The sequence below is a fragment of the Venturia canescens genome, chromosome 10 (assembly GCF_019457755.1).
Source record: "Venturia canescens isolate UGA chromosome 10, ASM1945775v1, whole genome shotgun sequence".
Lineage (NCBI taxonomy): Eukaryota > Metazoa > Arthropoda > Insecta > Hymenoptera > Ichneumonidae > Venturia > Venturia canescens.
In genome coordinates this window covers 3,066,739-3,084,062 of record NC_057430.1, presented here as the reverse complement: position 1 = coordinate 3,084,062, position 17,324 = coordinate 3,066,739, and the positions used below count along the sequence as shown (strand labels likewise).

Here is a 17,324-nt window from a genome sequence, read left to right as displayed (position 1 = left end):
AGAGCTTGAATTTGTATATTTCAAATATCAATCATTTCGTCAAATGTCTGTTGAAATTTGAATTGTCGATATCAGCTAACAGCCATTCCTAACTATAAATTTACTATAAGTATAATTCATTTTGAAAATATACAAAAATTCAGAAATAAAATCCAGTCAAATGTGGAGTAGGTTTGAAAGAGAACTCTTACTTCAGTATAAAACTGACATGAGTTTCGAAAATTTCAATTACAGACAAAACCTATAATACAAAAAGATTTTATCTAATTTAAGTCAAACGTATGTTTTATATACCTCGAATTAATAATTTATTATGTCTTCATCACCCAATGACAATGCTGATGAATGTTCGAGATTGATATTATGTGACCTTTTAGGTCATCATGATTTACATCAAACCAGTATGTTCATTATTAGACAGAGAATCCGAACTGATTACTTAACCTACTGATTTACACAATGTGACAATAACTCCGTGATTGAAAATATCTATTAAGAATGGATAAATTGATAAAGACGAGAAAAGTTTAAACTTGATGGTTTACTGCAGTGAATTTTTACAGTACTTTCCAGAATATTATGTCTGTACAAACGATTTCAGTGGAACCGTGTCACAATTTCGATGATTTTTTTCGTGTTTTTTCTCAATACCGAATAAGCATTCTTTTATCATTGCAAATGTTCCACGCTAGCATGTTTAGTTTCTGTGATTTTACTCACCATAAAATGAAAAAAATTTATGTCATAAATTCATAAATCTTATTAATTTATTTTTCATTATCTATGTATACCTATATCAGAGAATCTCGTTATCTATTATTCCAATGCCTAAAAAGATTGCGTTATTGAAATATATATTCAACGAAAACCACGATTTTCGGAAGGTAGCATTGATATTCACGGAAAGCTTATCAAAAAGTTCCGCATAAAGATTTTGTCACATAGTTATCCGCATATTAGTAATACAAACACATAGCTAATCATTAGGAGATAACTTCTTTTGTATTCCGATCAATCCATTAAAACTTTGAGATTTCAATGCATTTATACAGTAAAATGATAAGTGGATTGACAGATTTCTAATGAATAAAATTGTTGAAAAAGTAACGTCATTGTTAATTTTTTTTTTCAATAATTACATTCTCTTAATTTACTCGCTATTCGTTCCAATAAATCTTGGAACTCGTCCGTTCTCAATTTTGGATTAGTTTTATATTTTATACAAACTTGAACCGATCATACATGTAGTACTTCTTGTAAAGGTACAAATATCGTGATTTATTTTATGACAGAGTTGCCCCACTTGTCTCGAGGCTCTACCGACTCTTTTGATCTCCGGAAGATCTATTAAATTTTTAATTATTAATATTCCAGAAATATCAGCCCCATATCGTGTATAACCATCAAACTCCAGTTTGAAATTGCGCCTATTACACATAGAATTCAAACTTGGAACCTGCGGGGTTTAACATGTGAAAAAGTGCATTCAAAAGTTTTAAAACATATTATCAAGAGGGTTTCTATTCTTTTTTTTACCATGCTCTTTATTTTTCTATTCAAATAGTGCAAAACAATCCGTTTTACTCGGTGAACACAAATAAATCGAACGTCACGATTCCGCTCTGTATCATTTTTTCAATCTTTCCTTTCTCAAATATTTTTCGAAATATTTTTTCTACTATCATTCTAATGTCTCTCTCTCTCTCTCTCTCTCTCTCTCTCTCTCTCTCTCTCTCTCTCTCTCTCTCTTCTCTTCATCGCTAACTTTTTCAATCACCATGTTCAAGAGATCAGTCCAAGAGACGAGGGGCGATTCACGCATTCCGTGCTTCTCGTCTCTCGTACAGTTGACACGTTTAGTATCGAAGCGTATCTACTGCAAACTTTTATTTTTTGCCCGCAGAAGTGTCGAATATTTGCTATGCCTCCTTCCTTTTTCGCCAATGAAATGGAGAGAAAGAGACAGAAATTGAATAGGGTTGGAGACATGAAACTTAGGAGCTGAAAAGTGAAAGCTCATGATCCCCTGTAGCTCGGAGAGTGATATTAGAGACCGAGAATGAAAGAGATGAGAAGCTGAGAGTTGATTTCTCAGAGTTTGTGATGCGACGACGGGTTTATCGGCCTTTAAACTGTTTTCACTTTATCCACGACGCCTTCGTACATATATATATATATGTATGTATGTATATATGTATATATGTATGTATGTATGTATGTATGTGTGTGTGTATGTATGTATGTAAATACACCCACTATTCAAGCTCAGACCACCTGGAAGCATCAGGTCATTACGTCATAATAACTTCCAATCGTCTAAGAAAATTTATTCCATTAGATACTCAGCTAATCTTTATTCGTCGAGATTATTATCTCTACTTCTATTTGATCTTATCACTGAGAATCGTTCCAAAACTTCTTTGCAAACACTGATCTACCGGTGTTTTGTCGTTCCATCTTCTCATGGTTTTATGAATGACATCGCTACGACCTCTGTGTAATCGGGGATCCATATTTTGAAATTATTATCATTTGCTAGGACCTAGATGATCACTATATTTATACTCCAACAAGTTCTCGGGCTGCAGATAAATATGTTCAGGATTTTTTTAAATACGCTATTAAAGAATTTCTTACTACCAGAGCTGTTCCATCTTTTGAAATGCTTTATTCGTGATTTTTATTCTTTCGGCACCAATTTAATACATAGGTGATGCAAATACGGAGCGTTAATTGGGATTGAATACATTTATGAAATAAGGGTTGTTTAAGACAAACGTAGGTATATAGATTGGGTTGTAGCTTATCTTATTTTTATTATATATTTCTTTCTGTCTTGGATTTTTCTGCAGCAGCAGTTCACAGTCTCAATATATACCAGACTCGGACGATACATCATCCATCATATCCGCCGATGCATCTGCGGATCCGGAGTCCGCATCGGCTGATGGGGATGAAACGAATGAGAGCGAGACGATCGAACATGTGCCACATCCTCACGTACTCGATGCTGGCTCTCCTCATGGTCCACGTAGATGTCTACTATGGGCGTGCAAAGCATGTAAAAAAAAAACTGTCACGGTTGATCGTAGGAAAGCTGCTACATTACGTGAAAGACGACGTCTGAGGAAGGTAAGATTGTTTCCTTCTGATTTCCCCTCAAAAGTGTGTATCTATCATCTGACACATCTCAAATTTTCGAAATTCATATTTTCCAACATGTTTCGACGGAATTCAATCAAAATTCCAATCCACGTAGGATGAACTGAAAACTGAAAATGAGTTGTTGTGGGGAAAGTGGGGAAGTTTCATTTTTTTCAACGAGTCAAATGATTTTCCAATAGCACCGACTTGAAATTCCAAATTAAGAGAAAATTACGCAATGCCGAGTATAGATATGATGAACATTTTGAGTTTGCCGTTTGAGCATTTTCTATATATGTGGTCAGATAGGAAGGTTTTTATTGTGTTTTATAAAATCGTCAAACGGTCAAACGATATTGAATGCTATTATAAAAAATAATTTAGCAAGAAAAATACACTTATTCTATTAACCAGAATAAAAATCGAAACTCCAAATAAAAATGAGTTTGATGCGAAAAAAGTTTCCAAGTGCCTACATGATCCCGTCAATGAATAAGCGTTTAAATGAAAAGGAAAAATTGTTTAAATTATTATAAATAACGATAAATTTTTTTTTCGCAGTGAAAATTGTGTCGTTTTTTCATACATAATCGCTACCAAGGTGCTGATTTAGTTTTCTATGCTGAAATTTTGAAGATCATAGTAGATTATCAAAGCACAGATTTTGGAAATTTGTCATTAAGTTAAAAAATTAACTATTTACAAAAGCATTTACTATGAAGGTTTTTATACGCTTATTGTGAAGGTTTTTATAAGGAAAAGATAATTATCTTTTCTTAGTTAATTTGTTATGTAGTTAGTTAACTAGTTAGTTAGATAGATAATGAAGTTAATTATAATTAACTCCATATAAGAATTTTATTCAAAATGTCCCGAGGGACGGTTTGAAGTTGAACCAATCTTTCTCGTTTTTTCGCTGACAGGATAACATACCTTTTCTGTATATCATTGTATAGACTCTATTTCGCTTCGTAACGATATCATGCCTCGAGCTTACCAACTCTGATAAGTTTATAGTTGTGACTAAACGAGAGCGTTAAACGGATTTTCTCCTTCAGTCGTTTGAATCGTTTTTATTCCTTTTAGTCTACTATGAAATCGGAAACTCAGAAGAAAAAGCGAGAGAGAATTAGAGAGAGAGAGAGAGAGAGAGAGAGAGAAAGAGAGAGGGAAAGAGAGAGAGAGAGAGAGGACTTGTGACAGAGCAAAGCCTTCATGTGAGATCTATGGCTCTAAGTCCTTTAAAGTTTGCCACCGGCAGAGTATATGCATGAAATGAGAGAGCAGTTGCAGCAACAACATAGCCAAAAATGCCATAGATTTTCTCCCGAGCCCAAAAAACGTTTATTTGCCTTTCCGAAAACGGCGAGGAATTTTATTACCCTCTCTCTCTCTCTCTCTCTTCCTTATGCTCGCCCTTTCTCTCTTACTGCATGTATTTGCAAGCCTGAAAGCACAAACAGTGACAGAAATGCCCCTGATGCATATCTCATTTCACTCATCCTTCATACGATTCATTATCTTTGTTTCTGTAGTGATCAAACGAAATTCCATAAACGTACATGACCAAGGTCCAACATCGAGACAAAAACAATAAACCCTGGTGGGACATTTGCATACCAATCACATCAATGTAATAGCTATGAAGGAGATTCTATTTTGTCAAAGAATTTATTACATTGATGATACCTTGAAATTTAGAATACCTCTGACTCCTGGGGTCCTACAGAAAATTCTACCTTAAAGGCCCTCTGGATTCGAGCTTTTAGAATTCATTTACATTTTCAACACATATAATAATGGTCCTGGCATCGCAGAACAAGCTTAAATAATTACAAATTGTTTCAACTCTACTTCTCAAGAACGAAAACTTTTAATCACGTTTTTTCCGCACTATCTAATATGACTTGAGAAGTAATTCATGTTTACTTCGAATTTTGCACTGATATTCTTTAATGTATTGGGCATTGGATAAATATAAAAGTTTATATCAATGATTACTAAAAATAGTGTTTTCAACAATTTGTCTAGAAAAACATGGTAATGTGAAAAAACTTATTTGAATGATAAACTTTTGATCGGTTTATTTCAACTCACTACGAGGGACTGCTGGGCATTCCACAGGACATATTGATAAAGCCAAGTTTGAGCAGCTGTAGCGTCGCAATTTTTTTTTTAATAGAAAAATTCGTGTTTATACATTTGGGCATCAATTTGGCAGAAAGACATCTCTACTCTTTATTTATTTCTATACTCTTAAGAGTATGGATCAGTCGACTAACCTCACTTGGAATTTTTGAAATTGAAATTCTCTGACATGGTTTGACCGATTAAAAAAAGGCTCTGTCAGCCTACGCAGAACGATGGCAAAAATCGGCTGACAGATCCTTTTTTTAATCTGTCAAACAGTATCAAAGAATTTCGATTTCGAAATTTGCAGCTATCTCTCTCGTACTCACGGTTGCGATATACCGACTGATCCATCCTCTTAAATAACTTTCCGTCAAATATTTGTACTCCAAACCGTGTGTTCTTTTTAATATCTCTACTCAATATAACTGTACAGAAAAATAACTCTATTCGTGAATAACTCTACTCTCAAATATCTTCACTCCAAAACATCAGTACCCGAAAATAACTTCATGATTTAATAACTGTATTCCAAAATATTTCTATTGTCAAATATCTGTACTCTTAAGATTGTTGCTAAATCTTTTGAGAGGGTGGGGGTAAGGGACGGAACTCCTATGTTTATGCATTGAGTGACGTCAGCAATGCCAACTTATAGATAATGAATGATTACTTTTAATTCAGATGGACAATGCGAAAATTTTCAACTCTGTGAATGATAATATTGATTATAATTTAGAAATACGTTCATTTTAATCATCCAAAGTTGATAGAAAATTTATTCTCGATGATTGAAAATTGCGTTGAAATACCAACAAAGTTTGGCAACGTTGTGTGATTTCTTCATATGCAGCTGTTGGATTGGATGCAGTGAGATCTATATGCCTCTGAGTTTTCGTGTCATTTTTTTTTCGCCCGGCGTTTTTGGAGGTTATCATGTCAACGACTGCGGTAAACGAAAATGATGGAGAATAAATTCAAAAAAACCTCAAACTCATCAATGGAATGGTCGATTTGTCAGTTCTCGCGTCTATAAGCTCATTATGCTCATTAAAGTTGGAAAAAAAACGAAAAGTGATTTGTGACGAGAATGGCAAAAATTTCAAATCAATTGATGTCGAGGGCCGTCGCATTGTAAAAGTGTGAATCATGAATCTGTCACGGAGTTGCTCCCGTTAATGTCGTAGTTGCAATGTTGCCGCATTTCTACACGGCAGTCTCAGTTAACCCGATATGATCGTGATGCAGTCACATATTTTCGGCGATTTTTTGTTATTTTAGTCGGTAAACTATCTGTTCTTTTCAATAAAATCATTCTACATATCGTCCTGATGTGAACTGTCGTTTTTCAAATGAATTTCTTCATTAATAAGAGTGATATAAGCAAAAAAGTGTGAAGGCAACAACTCTGTCCCATTCAACAGATGTAATGAAATTACATTTTTGCTCAACTTCGACGTTTAATCTCTCCGAAATTAGTTCGGTAACCTCAGTTTTCCTTGAAACAGTGTATTCAGAAAATATGTATCAACAAATGGGAAAACTTTCATCAATATCTATTAAATCTCAAAAATTTTAAGCAACAACCTTAAATATCTGCACTCTTGAATATTGGGCAAAATATCTCTACTCTCAAACAACTGTACTCTTGCTACCTAACTTCATTATATTAGAAGTCTGTAAACTAAATGGCAATCAAGCTGTTCTATTATGCCAATTTATAATCTGCTACAGAACTGTCGATACACTAGCGTAAATGGAATTTTTACTTGTAGTTTAGAAAATTTAACGATATAATCCTTGGAACATGGTGAATTTTTGGTTCAGTAATTTTCATTATTCTATAAATCCGAATGAAAATGAATGCAAGATGTTTTTCTTTTATTGATGCACAGTAATATACCTTGTATATTACAGGAGAATTCATTTGCATTGTTTTATTAATTTAACGCAATTGAGTAAAAAATACTTGAAAATAACTTTCTCAATCCCCTCTGTATGCATACTTACGATCCATCAGTCCTAGAACAGCCCTGATTGTTATGTGAATGAAAAATTTCAATGAAAAATGATGGGCCGGACAAGTCCTTTTTACACATATTTAAACATAATTTGTAGCGATCCAAAATCGACGTCGAATATTGTGAATAATACTAGGAGTATTAATAGTAGTAGTATATAAGCAGAAACAGTTTCAGTATACAAACAACAATGACAACTTTTTTCTCTTTCGCTACTTTTCCAAAATCTCATATATTTCGAGGTACGCCAACCAAATATTTTAACGATTATTTCCACTGTAAATATACTTTTAGTTAGGAGTGTACAACTTTGCCAAAACTTTACGATAGTAGTATTTTTCGACGAAACCCGAAAGGCTCGCGCCCCCCCCCCCCCCCATGCCCCCCGTGCAAAACCTCCACGATCCAGGTTAATACGAGTTGTATACGTTCCTAAAATTATTAAATTCGTAATTACGATGCCGGGCAATAAAATTGAACGAAATGCGGAGAGAAATTTTTAAATAGCGAATAAAGAGGAAAATCAAGTGCAGATTCACCCTTTCGGAGTCTTGTATTGGCTTTAATATGCCAGAAAATCTTGACTCGAAACTATTATAATATTTTGAATTAGATAACAGGTTGTTCAATAAGTTTTGTCGTTCGATCAGAAAAACACGATTGTATGGTTTCAAAGAGTTTTTATTATTCTATATACTCTCCCTGAACTTCAATACACTTGCTCCAATAATCTTCTAATTTATCAAGAGACTCGGTAGAATTTTGGGACAAGTTCATTGACAGCCCTGTCGTCTGTTGGCCCAAGGTTCTCGCCGAGACTTATTATCTCTGAATAAAACGATTCGTGGTAGTGGGGGTAAAATCGACATGTTATTTTGTAGAATAATGAAACTCAGGAGTCATTTCGCAACTTGAAAATTGAAGTTTGAGCCAATTAATAAATTCTCTTTCGATTACGCCCAAAATCAGCATGATCGGTGGCGTAATTACTGAGAAAAAACTTTGCACGGGCTCAAGATTATGCAAAAGTACCAACACATTTACGGAGTTGACGCATCTGTATATGGGTTTAGACCAATACATACAAGGGCCTCTTGATGCCCATCACAAAAAATCACCGGTGAGAATCTATCCGTCTCGACCAATCGCCGATGAAAGAATTTCCGATAGTCCCTCAATATTTTCTTGTATACCGACTGTCTTGGTCTGTTATGCCCGCTACACACAGTCAATAATATTGTACAGTAATATTGCACAATAAGTTTGTATGGTGTGTAGTGCGCCATAAATTTAAGATAGCTCGAACTTCTGTTCAATGATTGCACAATGTTTCAATACTACATCTATAAGTAAAATAATATTGTGCAAACACCTAGATTGCGCAATAATATTGATCATATGTAGCAGGCCTAATAATGTAGGTTATATATACGAGTTCCCTGTGTGGTAAAACGAACTGACCGGGGTTTGACGTTACGAAGTGCGGAACAAATGTAACAAACGTTCGCATAGTTAGTGAATAATATAAATAAGGCAAATCAGTTTATCAAAATAAAGTCTGGAAGTTGTAAGGAAAAATGTTCGTCAACCTATAACGTAAAATTTTCTTTTTCCGATCTGAAATATTATGGTTGATAATTAATAAAACAAGAACACACTCAACTGTTAGAGTATAATGTGAGAAACTCCAATCGAATAAATGTTTTCTAATTTATTTCTTGTATCATCATTATTTTTGAATATTCCCATATTTTGCTTTCTATTGAGTTTGGCTCTGCTCTTTCCGATCCTTGTTTTGACTCCATCGGTTTGCAGCGGATGGATACATATTATTATACAATTGGTTGCCTAATATGTGTCTTATGATTTTCTACTATTTCTTCATGCTGATTGTGGTAACGTGATTCAAGAGGTTTCCAACTATGATAGTCAATAACACATTTTGTACATCAGATTCTCAAAACATTTTCTGGTCTTGATATAAGTGTAGTTATTCTTTTTCCACCCGGTCTGTCGAGTAATAAATTTTGAAACTTGGTCCAAAAAATCTTTGGATGCTTTTTTTGCTGATAATATGAAAAGATGAATCTTCGGAATGCGGTAGGCAAACACAAATTTTGACAACAATACTTATGAAATGATGTGTATGATGAGTATTCCTATTCTGAAAACTGCAAATGGGGAATTATTGGTGAAAAGATTCATTACGATAAGTCTACAGTTGCTCAGTTTTGGATGCGATTGAGTATAATGCCTGCCAACATCATAGGAACCTACAGAATTTCTGAATGTTATGTGCGCTATGTCATTTTAATGTAACATCATGACTTTGAACAACTTTTCACTATAATACTATATAGATTTGGACCATTGAAATACAGCAAAAATCTGCAAACTATAAAATTTATATACTTTGCCATTCATTTTACTTTTTGACTCTCACTGCAACATAAATATGAAGGGAAAAATTCATTAGAAAAGTCTTCAGTTGCTCATTAATGGATGGGTTTGAAATTGCTGTCTTCCAAACTAATATTGCGCAGATACATTGAATCGCAGCAGATACCTGCGAACTTTGAAATTTCTGTGGATAAGTATATGTTCTAGTATCACCCCCTATCTTTGATTATAGTAATATGGAATGGAACTTTGTTCAGCAAGTTTTAAAGTATTTCTTTTCAAATAGTATTGAAGCTTGTATTATTGCGGTATGGAGCGAATACCTTCAAACTTTCATATCTTTGTGTCGCAGCATGTGTGCCAATCATTTAAATTTTTTACTCCAACCGTAACATGTAATCTCAAAAATTCATCACAAAAGTTTTCAGCTTTACGATGTAACTTAATTTTCCTTTTTCTAAATTCTATGCTAAATTTCTGAATTTAACAATTTATTTCTAAATTATCCTGAGATGAAATGGATTTCCTCCACAACCAATGCAGGTACCTTAAATGTAAAGACGTTTGAATTGAATTCCGTTGCTCTGTTGATTTAAGTACGCTCAGTTTTTTTGCTTCGTTGAGTTCTGACATAATAAATGTTTCCGGGTGCCTTTTTTCGCCAACTATCAAACTGTAAATGATTGGATCTCAGCGGCCACTTGTAAACTTTGGAAATATATTTAATCGGGGGTACGTTTCAGATGACACGAAAATGTCTAGATTCAGAATGCAAAAACGACATTTAAAAATGGCCAATTCTGTTGGATTTGTTGTGACTTGAATTTGATCTATCTTTCCTCTTTTCCTTTCTTTTTTCTAACGTTATAAGCTGAAAATCATATCTCAGCCTCCAACCCGCTTTCCACCGTGCTCTTCGGTTCCTAATTGACAAAGTATATTAGAGTACAAGGAAAAAAATCGTCAAACTCCAAGAACAGACCTGTGACGAAATATTTTCAGTACAATTTTGACGAAAAATAGGTCTTTTTTCGTGGAAATCAACGTTATAAACCGAAAAAGATAGCTCGGCCTCCAACCTCCTTTCCACCGTGCTCTTCGGTTTCTAATTGACAAAACATATTAGAGTACAGGGGAAAGCATCGCTAAAGTCCAAGGGCAGACTTGTGACGAAATATTTCTAGCACAATTTTGACGAAAAATAGGTCGTTTTTCGTGGAAACCAACGTTATAAACAGTAAATCGTAAATAATTCATAGAAATTTAAACTAAAATGATATAGTTATCTGAACATAAATAAGGAAATTCTGAAAAAAAAGACGTGATATCAAACCATCAACTTCCCCTAGGAAAAAAAAGTTTGGGACAAATACATTGATGGTCCCTCGTTTGCTGTTAATTCCATCCATAAAACAAACTTTGAATAAAAATTTGTATAAAAAATTTTATAAAGTGTCAAAAGAATCAAATAATAAGTAAAAAATAAAAACCGAAAAATCGCGCTTGAAATTATTTGGGAAACCGATGCCTCATTCTTCTTATTTGATTGGAACAGCTAAATCAATTGAAAAAAATTCCATCTCATTTACGTGCAGCATTAAAATTTATTATATCAATTCGAGGCCAAGTATTTTCTAATGAATTGAAAAAAGTTACCATCTAGAGTCGCGGTAGTGACTCAAAGACAAGTACATTTATGACGTCGCTGCCAGAGACTCTTTACAGGAGCCATCGCTTTTCTACTTGTTTCGAAAATTTCTTTCTTCAATAAAATAATAATTACAGAATTTCATAGGATATTTCAACTTGACGTATTTTTTATTTATTTTTTTCTATCGATTGCGACCTCTTGCAACTCTGTAGCTTAACGCATTCGAAAGATATTAATTATTATTTTTTTAATTTCATCAGAAAATTGTGCATTTTTTCGCACACATTTTTGATGTTTATTTGTTTCAAGAACTAGGGATATCTGGTTCCAAACATATTTTGTATACCTATATATTTCCGTGTCTGACATTTCTATTATGTGCATGAAATAATGAGGTTGGAACGCCGTCAGTGTCCAAGTTGACCTAACATCGTGACCATGGATGACACCTATATATATTGTGATCGTGATCGTGATGTGAAAGCTCACTGATTTTAGTGCGCAGTTACTGTGTTAGTGGTATTTTAATTCAATAATCATTTAATAATCATACATTTTTTATATACTAAAGATATCATGAGCATGATATTGTGTTAGTGGTGTTTTGAACTCAAAATCGAATTCTATTTTTTTGAGAAGTGCTGGTGAGAATGCGGATGTGAAATTGTACTTAGGTCGACGGCTCCATGGTTTTCGATGTCTAGGACGACGGATCCATGGTTTTCGATGTCTAGGTATATTTTTCCATAGTTTTCGATGTCTCGGTATATTTCTCCATGGTTTTTGATGTCTCGGTATATTTCTCCATGGTTTTCGATGTCTAGGTATATTTCTCCATGGTTTTCGACGTCTAAGTATATTTCTCCATGGTTTTTGATGTCTAGGTATATTTCTCCATGGTTTCCGATGTCTAGGTCAACGGGTCCATGGTTCCCGATGTCTAGGTCGACGGGTCCATGGTTTCCGATGTCTATGTCGACGGCTTCATGGTTTTCGATGTCTAGGTATATTTCTCCATGGTTTTTGATGTCTCGGTATATTTCTCCATGGTTCTCCATGTCTAGGTCGACGGGTTCATCGTTTCCGATGTCTAGGTAGACGGCTTCATGGTTTTCGATGTCTAGGTATATTTCTCCATGGTCTTCGATATCTAGGCATATTTCTCCATGGTTTCCGATGTCTAGGTAGACGGCTTCATGGTTTTCGATGTCTAGGTATATTTCTCCATGGTTTTCGATATCTAGGCATATTTCTAAATGGTTTCCGATGTCTAGGTCGACAGGTCCATGGTTTCCGATGTCTATGTCGACGGCTTCATGGTTTTCGATGTCTCGGTATATTTCTCCATGGTTTTTGATGTCTCGGTATATTTCTCCATGGTTTTCGATGTCTAGGTATATTTCTCCATGGTTTTCGACGTCTAAGTATATTTCTCCATGGTTTTTGATGTCTAGGTATATTTATCCATGGTTTTCGATGTCTAGGTATATTTCTCCATGGTTTTCAATGTCTAGGTCGACGAGTCCATGGTTTCCGATGTCTAGGTCGACGGATTCATGGTTTTCCAGGTCTAGGTCCGTGGCTCCATTGTTTTCGATGTCAAAGCAGATATCAGCCCCAATAATTTTTTTGCCACGAATTTTGATAGTTATTATTCATTCTCCGAAAATTAGAATCACGAAGAACACTATTGTTATTTTCTTGAAAAAGTAGTAATTGGACAGGGGGTATTGCAAAATGCTTGAGAATTTGGAAGTTACTGTTAGTCGATTCTCAATTGATTGAACAGTTTAAATTTGTAGAAATGAAATGATCAATTATGGAAATTATTGGCAACTAATGAAAAATGTATTGCCAATTAACGGAAATTTTCCAATTGATGGAGAATGTTTTGCCAAATGCCGTAAATTTGTCCATTAAATAAAAAGTTTTTGGTCAATCGATGAAGACCAGATCGTTCTTCGTCAATTCGCCCACAATGTTGTTAAATGATTATATATTTATCGATAATGAGCGATACAATTTAGACATGGAATACGATAGATTGATGGAGATCGGGGGTTTTTGGGGCTGCTGAGCGCAATTCCAGTATCAGATTTCCTAGATTTCGAAAATTCAAAATGGCGGATCTTATATTCCAAACCACTTTTTGAAAAATTGATCCAACTGGCCTGAAACTTGTTATTCAGAGGTGTCGCTGAACATGAATCTGCCGCCGACTTTTCAAAATTTCAAAAATTCGAAGTGATGAATCTGATATTTCGAATGATTTCTTGAACAACAATGCAATTGGCCCGAAACTTGTTACTGAAAGGTTTTCGGGATCGCTGAGCAGAAATCTGATGTCAAATATTTAAAATTTCAAAAATTTAAAGTGTCAAATATAATATCTTGAAGGACTTTCTTAAAATCAATCCCATTAACCTGAAATTATTTCTCGAGAGTTTTTGTGACTGCTGAGCACAATTCCGATGTCAGATTTTCATAATTTCGAAAATCAGAAGAGTCGACCTAGCCATCGAAAGCTATAGAGCTGTCGACCTGTCAATATCGAAAACCATGGATCCGTCGAACTAGACATCGGAAACCATGGATCCGTCAACCTAGACATCGGAAACCATGGACCCGTCGACCTAGACATCGAAAACCATGGAGGAATATGCCTTGACATCGAAAACCATGGATAAATATTCCTCGACATAGAAAACCATGAAGAAGTATACCTAGATATCGAAAACCATGTTGCAATATGCCTGGACATCCAAAACCATGGAGTAATATACCTAGACATCGAAAACCATAGAGGAATATGCCTTGACATCGAAAACCATGGAGAAGTATACCTAGACACCGAAAACCATGGAGCAATATGCCTGGACATCGAAAACCATGGAACCGTCGACCTAGACATCGGAAACCATGGAGAAAAATAACTAGACATCGAAAATCATGGAGCCGGTAGACCTAAGCGTCGAAGATCTTCACGGACGTATCGCATACTATGTATGCGTAAACCAGACAATGTATGATCTACCAATTGGTTGAAAATGTCTCTAGAATTGAATTTTATATGATCACTTGACAGAATATTTTGGATCAATTGAAAAATTATCGTCAATTGGCAATATCACCTTTATTAATTAGAAATTGGTTGGTCAATTTCTAATATCTCCTCCATCAATTGGAAATTGGTTGCTCAACTGACAATATCTTCTCCATCAATTGGAATTTTTTTGTCAATTGGTAATATCTCCTTCATCAATTAGAAATTGGTTTTTCAATTGACAATGTAATTTGAAATAATGACTGATTTAAATTTTTAATCAACTGATAATCATTATTTTCCCAATGTGCATTTTTGATCAATGTAAAAATTAAAAATGAAAAAATTTTTTTTGACGATCTCTGGATGATACTAAGTTCGAGAAAAGAAGTTGGCCGAGAAACGCCAAAAATAGTTATGTAAAATACGGGGAAATTCGATTAGATTTTTTTCACAATTTATTCAATTACCTAAAGATATTTTTGTCAACTGTCTCCGAATTCATACTTGTGGTTCATCAATTTTAGGAGAGCCCTGATTTTTTTATGAATGAGCAATTTGAATAGAAAGTGATGGGCCGGACAAGTACTTTTAACACGTATTTAAAAATAACTTGTACCGATCCAATCGACGTCGAATATGTAGTGAATCATACCAGGGGATCCTGAAAGTCGGAGAAGAATCGATTTTCTTATAAATCTCTACTATCATAAAGTGAAAAATGACTTCACCTTTGATATGATATTTTGAATCAGCCATTTTCTCAAAAAGTCATGGGCAGGAAGATTTCGGTTTCCTTATAAGTTTCTACTGTCGAATAGTAACTCAGTCAGGACTCCTTGGGCTGGAAGAGTATTCTCAACTCGAAATTAACCACAGTTTTATATGTGCTGGTTATAAAAAAAATGGGTGGCATTGTTCTTCTATATAATTGCTTAAAAGCAAGATTTTGTAACTTTTATGGTTGTCGATCTTTTAGTAATTTAGCTAAAACGTTCTGAGGCAGACGAGTATTCTCAAAGCCCATTAGAACATGATTTCACAACGGCTAAAATTCAATAATTTAGTTGACTATTCACTAAGTTAAAATCTTCGTAATTTTTTGTTATTATAACTTTTTGTGTGTGCGATTTTTTTGTGTTTTTGTTTTTCTTTTGTTTATCATTTGATTATTTGTATTTTTTAATCTTCTTTAAATATACTACATTTGTATTTTTTCGGTTCTCAATGCAATGTACTTTTCACTTTTGCACTTATTTGACAACATTCAGTTCCTTTGAGCGGAACGTCTTGAGATTACGTATTTCCATATCACAGGTTCGAGGTTATTCATTAATGCATTTGAGATGGTCATTTGATACGTCATTTTTGTGAATTATTTTGTAATAATTATTTGGAAGGAAGCGTGTTTTTACGAGGTTCGATATTCTTTTGAATGATAACGAAGAAGGTTTTTCATAAAGTGTATGATGAGTTTGGTTTTTGGATAGTTTTTTTAGAAGCAGACTTTTACTCGGACAATTTTCAATTTCCTTTTTCAATTTCAAGAAACAATGTATGATTTTATTTTTTGAGGGTTCAATCATGTTTTCTTGAGCTGCTATGACGAGCTTGTAGTTTTTTATAGGTGTTGAATTTTTTTTGATCATAGTTTTTCATACTTTGAATTACGTGCAGCACTAAAATTTATGATATCAATCGGTGGACAAGTATTTTATTAGTAACTCCAAATTATGACATTATTGAATTGTTCTAAGAAGCTTTTAAATCTAAAAAAAACCACATGAAAGCTAGTCATTTGTTACTCTATGGTGGCAGAAACTTATAAGAAAATCGATTTTTCTGAGACTTTCACGATCCTTTGGTATTTTTCACAAAATTCAACGTCGATTGGATCGATACAAATTATGTTTAAATAAGTGTTAAAAGTACTTGTTTGGCCCATCACTATTCATTCAATAAAAAATCAATCATAAAAAAACGAAATTGTACGGCAGAATTCTGGTTAAAAATTTGGTGAAATGCGATTCATTATTAGTTTAATGCTTTTAATAATAGTATAGGTTAGTTCTTATTCCGTATGGAATTCGTTCGCTGGAAGAATAAGTAGGAAGTAAAAATTGACATCATTGAATATAAACTGGAGAGTTATTTTGGAAGCTTGAACATATATATTATGTACAATTTGTTTCATTTATCGATGCAGAATAAAATCCCTTGTATATTGCGGAATAATTTGTTTCCGTTTTTTATTAAATTAGTGCAACTAAGTAAAAATTACTTGAAGATAATTCTCTCAATTCCCTCTGCATGAATACTTGTGACTTGTGAACCATCAGTTCTAGACAAGCCCTGATTTTTATTTGGATAAACAGTTTAAACGGAAAGTGATGGGCCGGACAAGTACTTTTAACACTTATTTAAACATAATTTGTATCGATCCAATCGACATTGAATTTTGTGAATAATACCAAAGGATCCTGAAAGTCTGAGAAAAATCGATTTCCTTATAAGTCTTTGCCACCATAAAGTAACGAATGACTAGCTTTCATGTGATTTTTTTTGGATTTAAAAGCTTCTTAGAACTATTTAATAATGTCAAAATTTGGAGTTACTAATAAAATACTTGTCCACTGATTGATATCATAAATTTTAGTGCTGCACGTAACTCAAGTGGTAACTTTTTTCAATTCATTAGAAAATACTTGGCCTCGAATTGATATAATAAATTTTAATGCTGCACGTAAATTAGATGGAATTTTTTTCAATTGATTTAGCTGTTCGAAACAAATAAGAAGAATGAGGCATCGATTTCCAAGTTTTTTTTTTTATGGATGGAATTATCAGCAAACACGATACCATCAATGTACTTGTCCCAACATTTTTTTCCCTAGGGGAAGTTTATGGTTTGATATCACGTCTTTTTTCTCGAAGG

At 34.0% G+C, this 17,324-nt stretch overlaps 1 protein-coding gene across 9 annotated transcripts in view; it reads left to right on the top strand.

Annotated features, from left to right (window-relative positions):
* Positions 1 to 17,324, top strand: part of nau (nautilus) — a 222,938-nt gene that overhangs the window by 1,279 nt on the left and 204,335 nt on the right. For 8 of the 9 annotated variants that reach the window (XM_043430487.1, XM_043430485.1, XM_043430484.1 and 5 more), the window contains one exon: positions 2,853 to 3,132. In XM_043430487.1, the coding sequence (XP_043286422.1) occupies positions 2,853 to 3,132 (280 nt within the window). The remainder of the gene's footprint in view (positions 1 to 2,852; positions 3,133 to 17,324) is intronic. The other variant, XM_043430489.1, reaches the window with a different exon arrangement.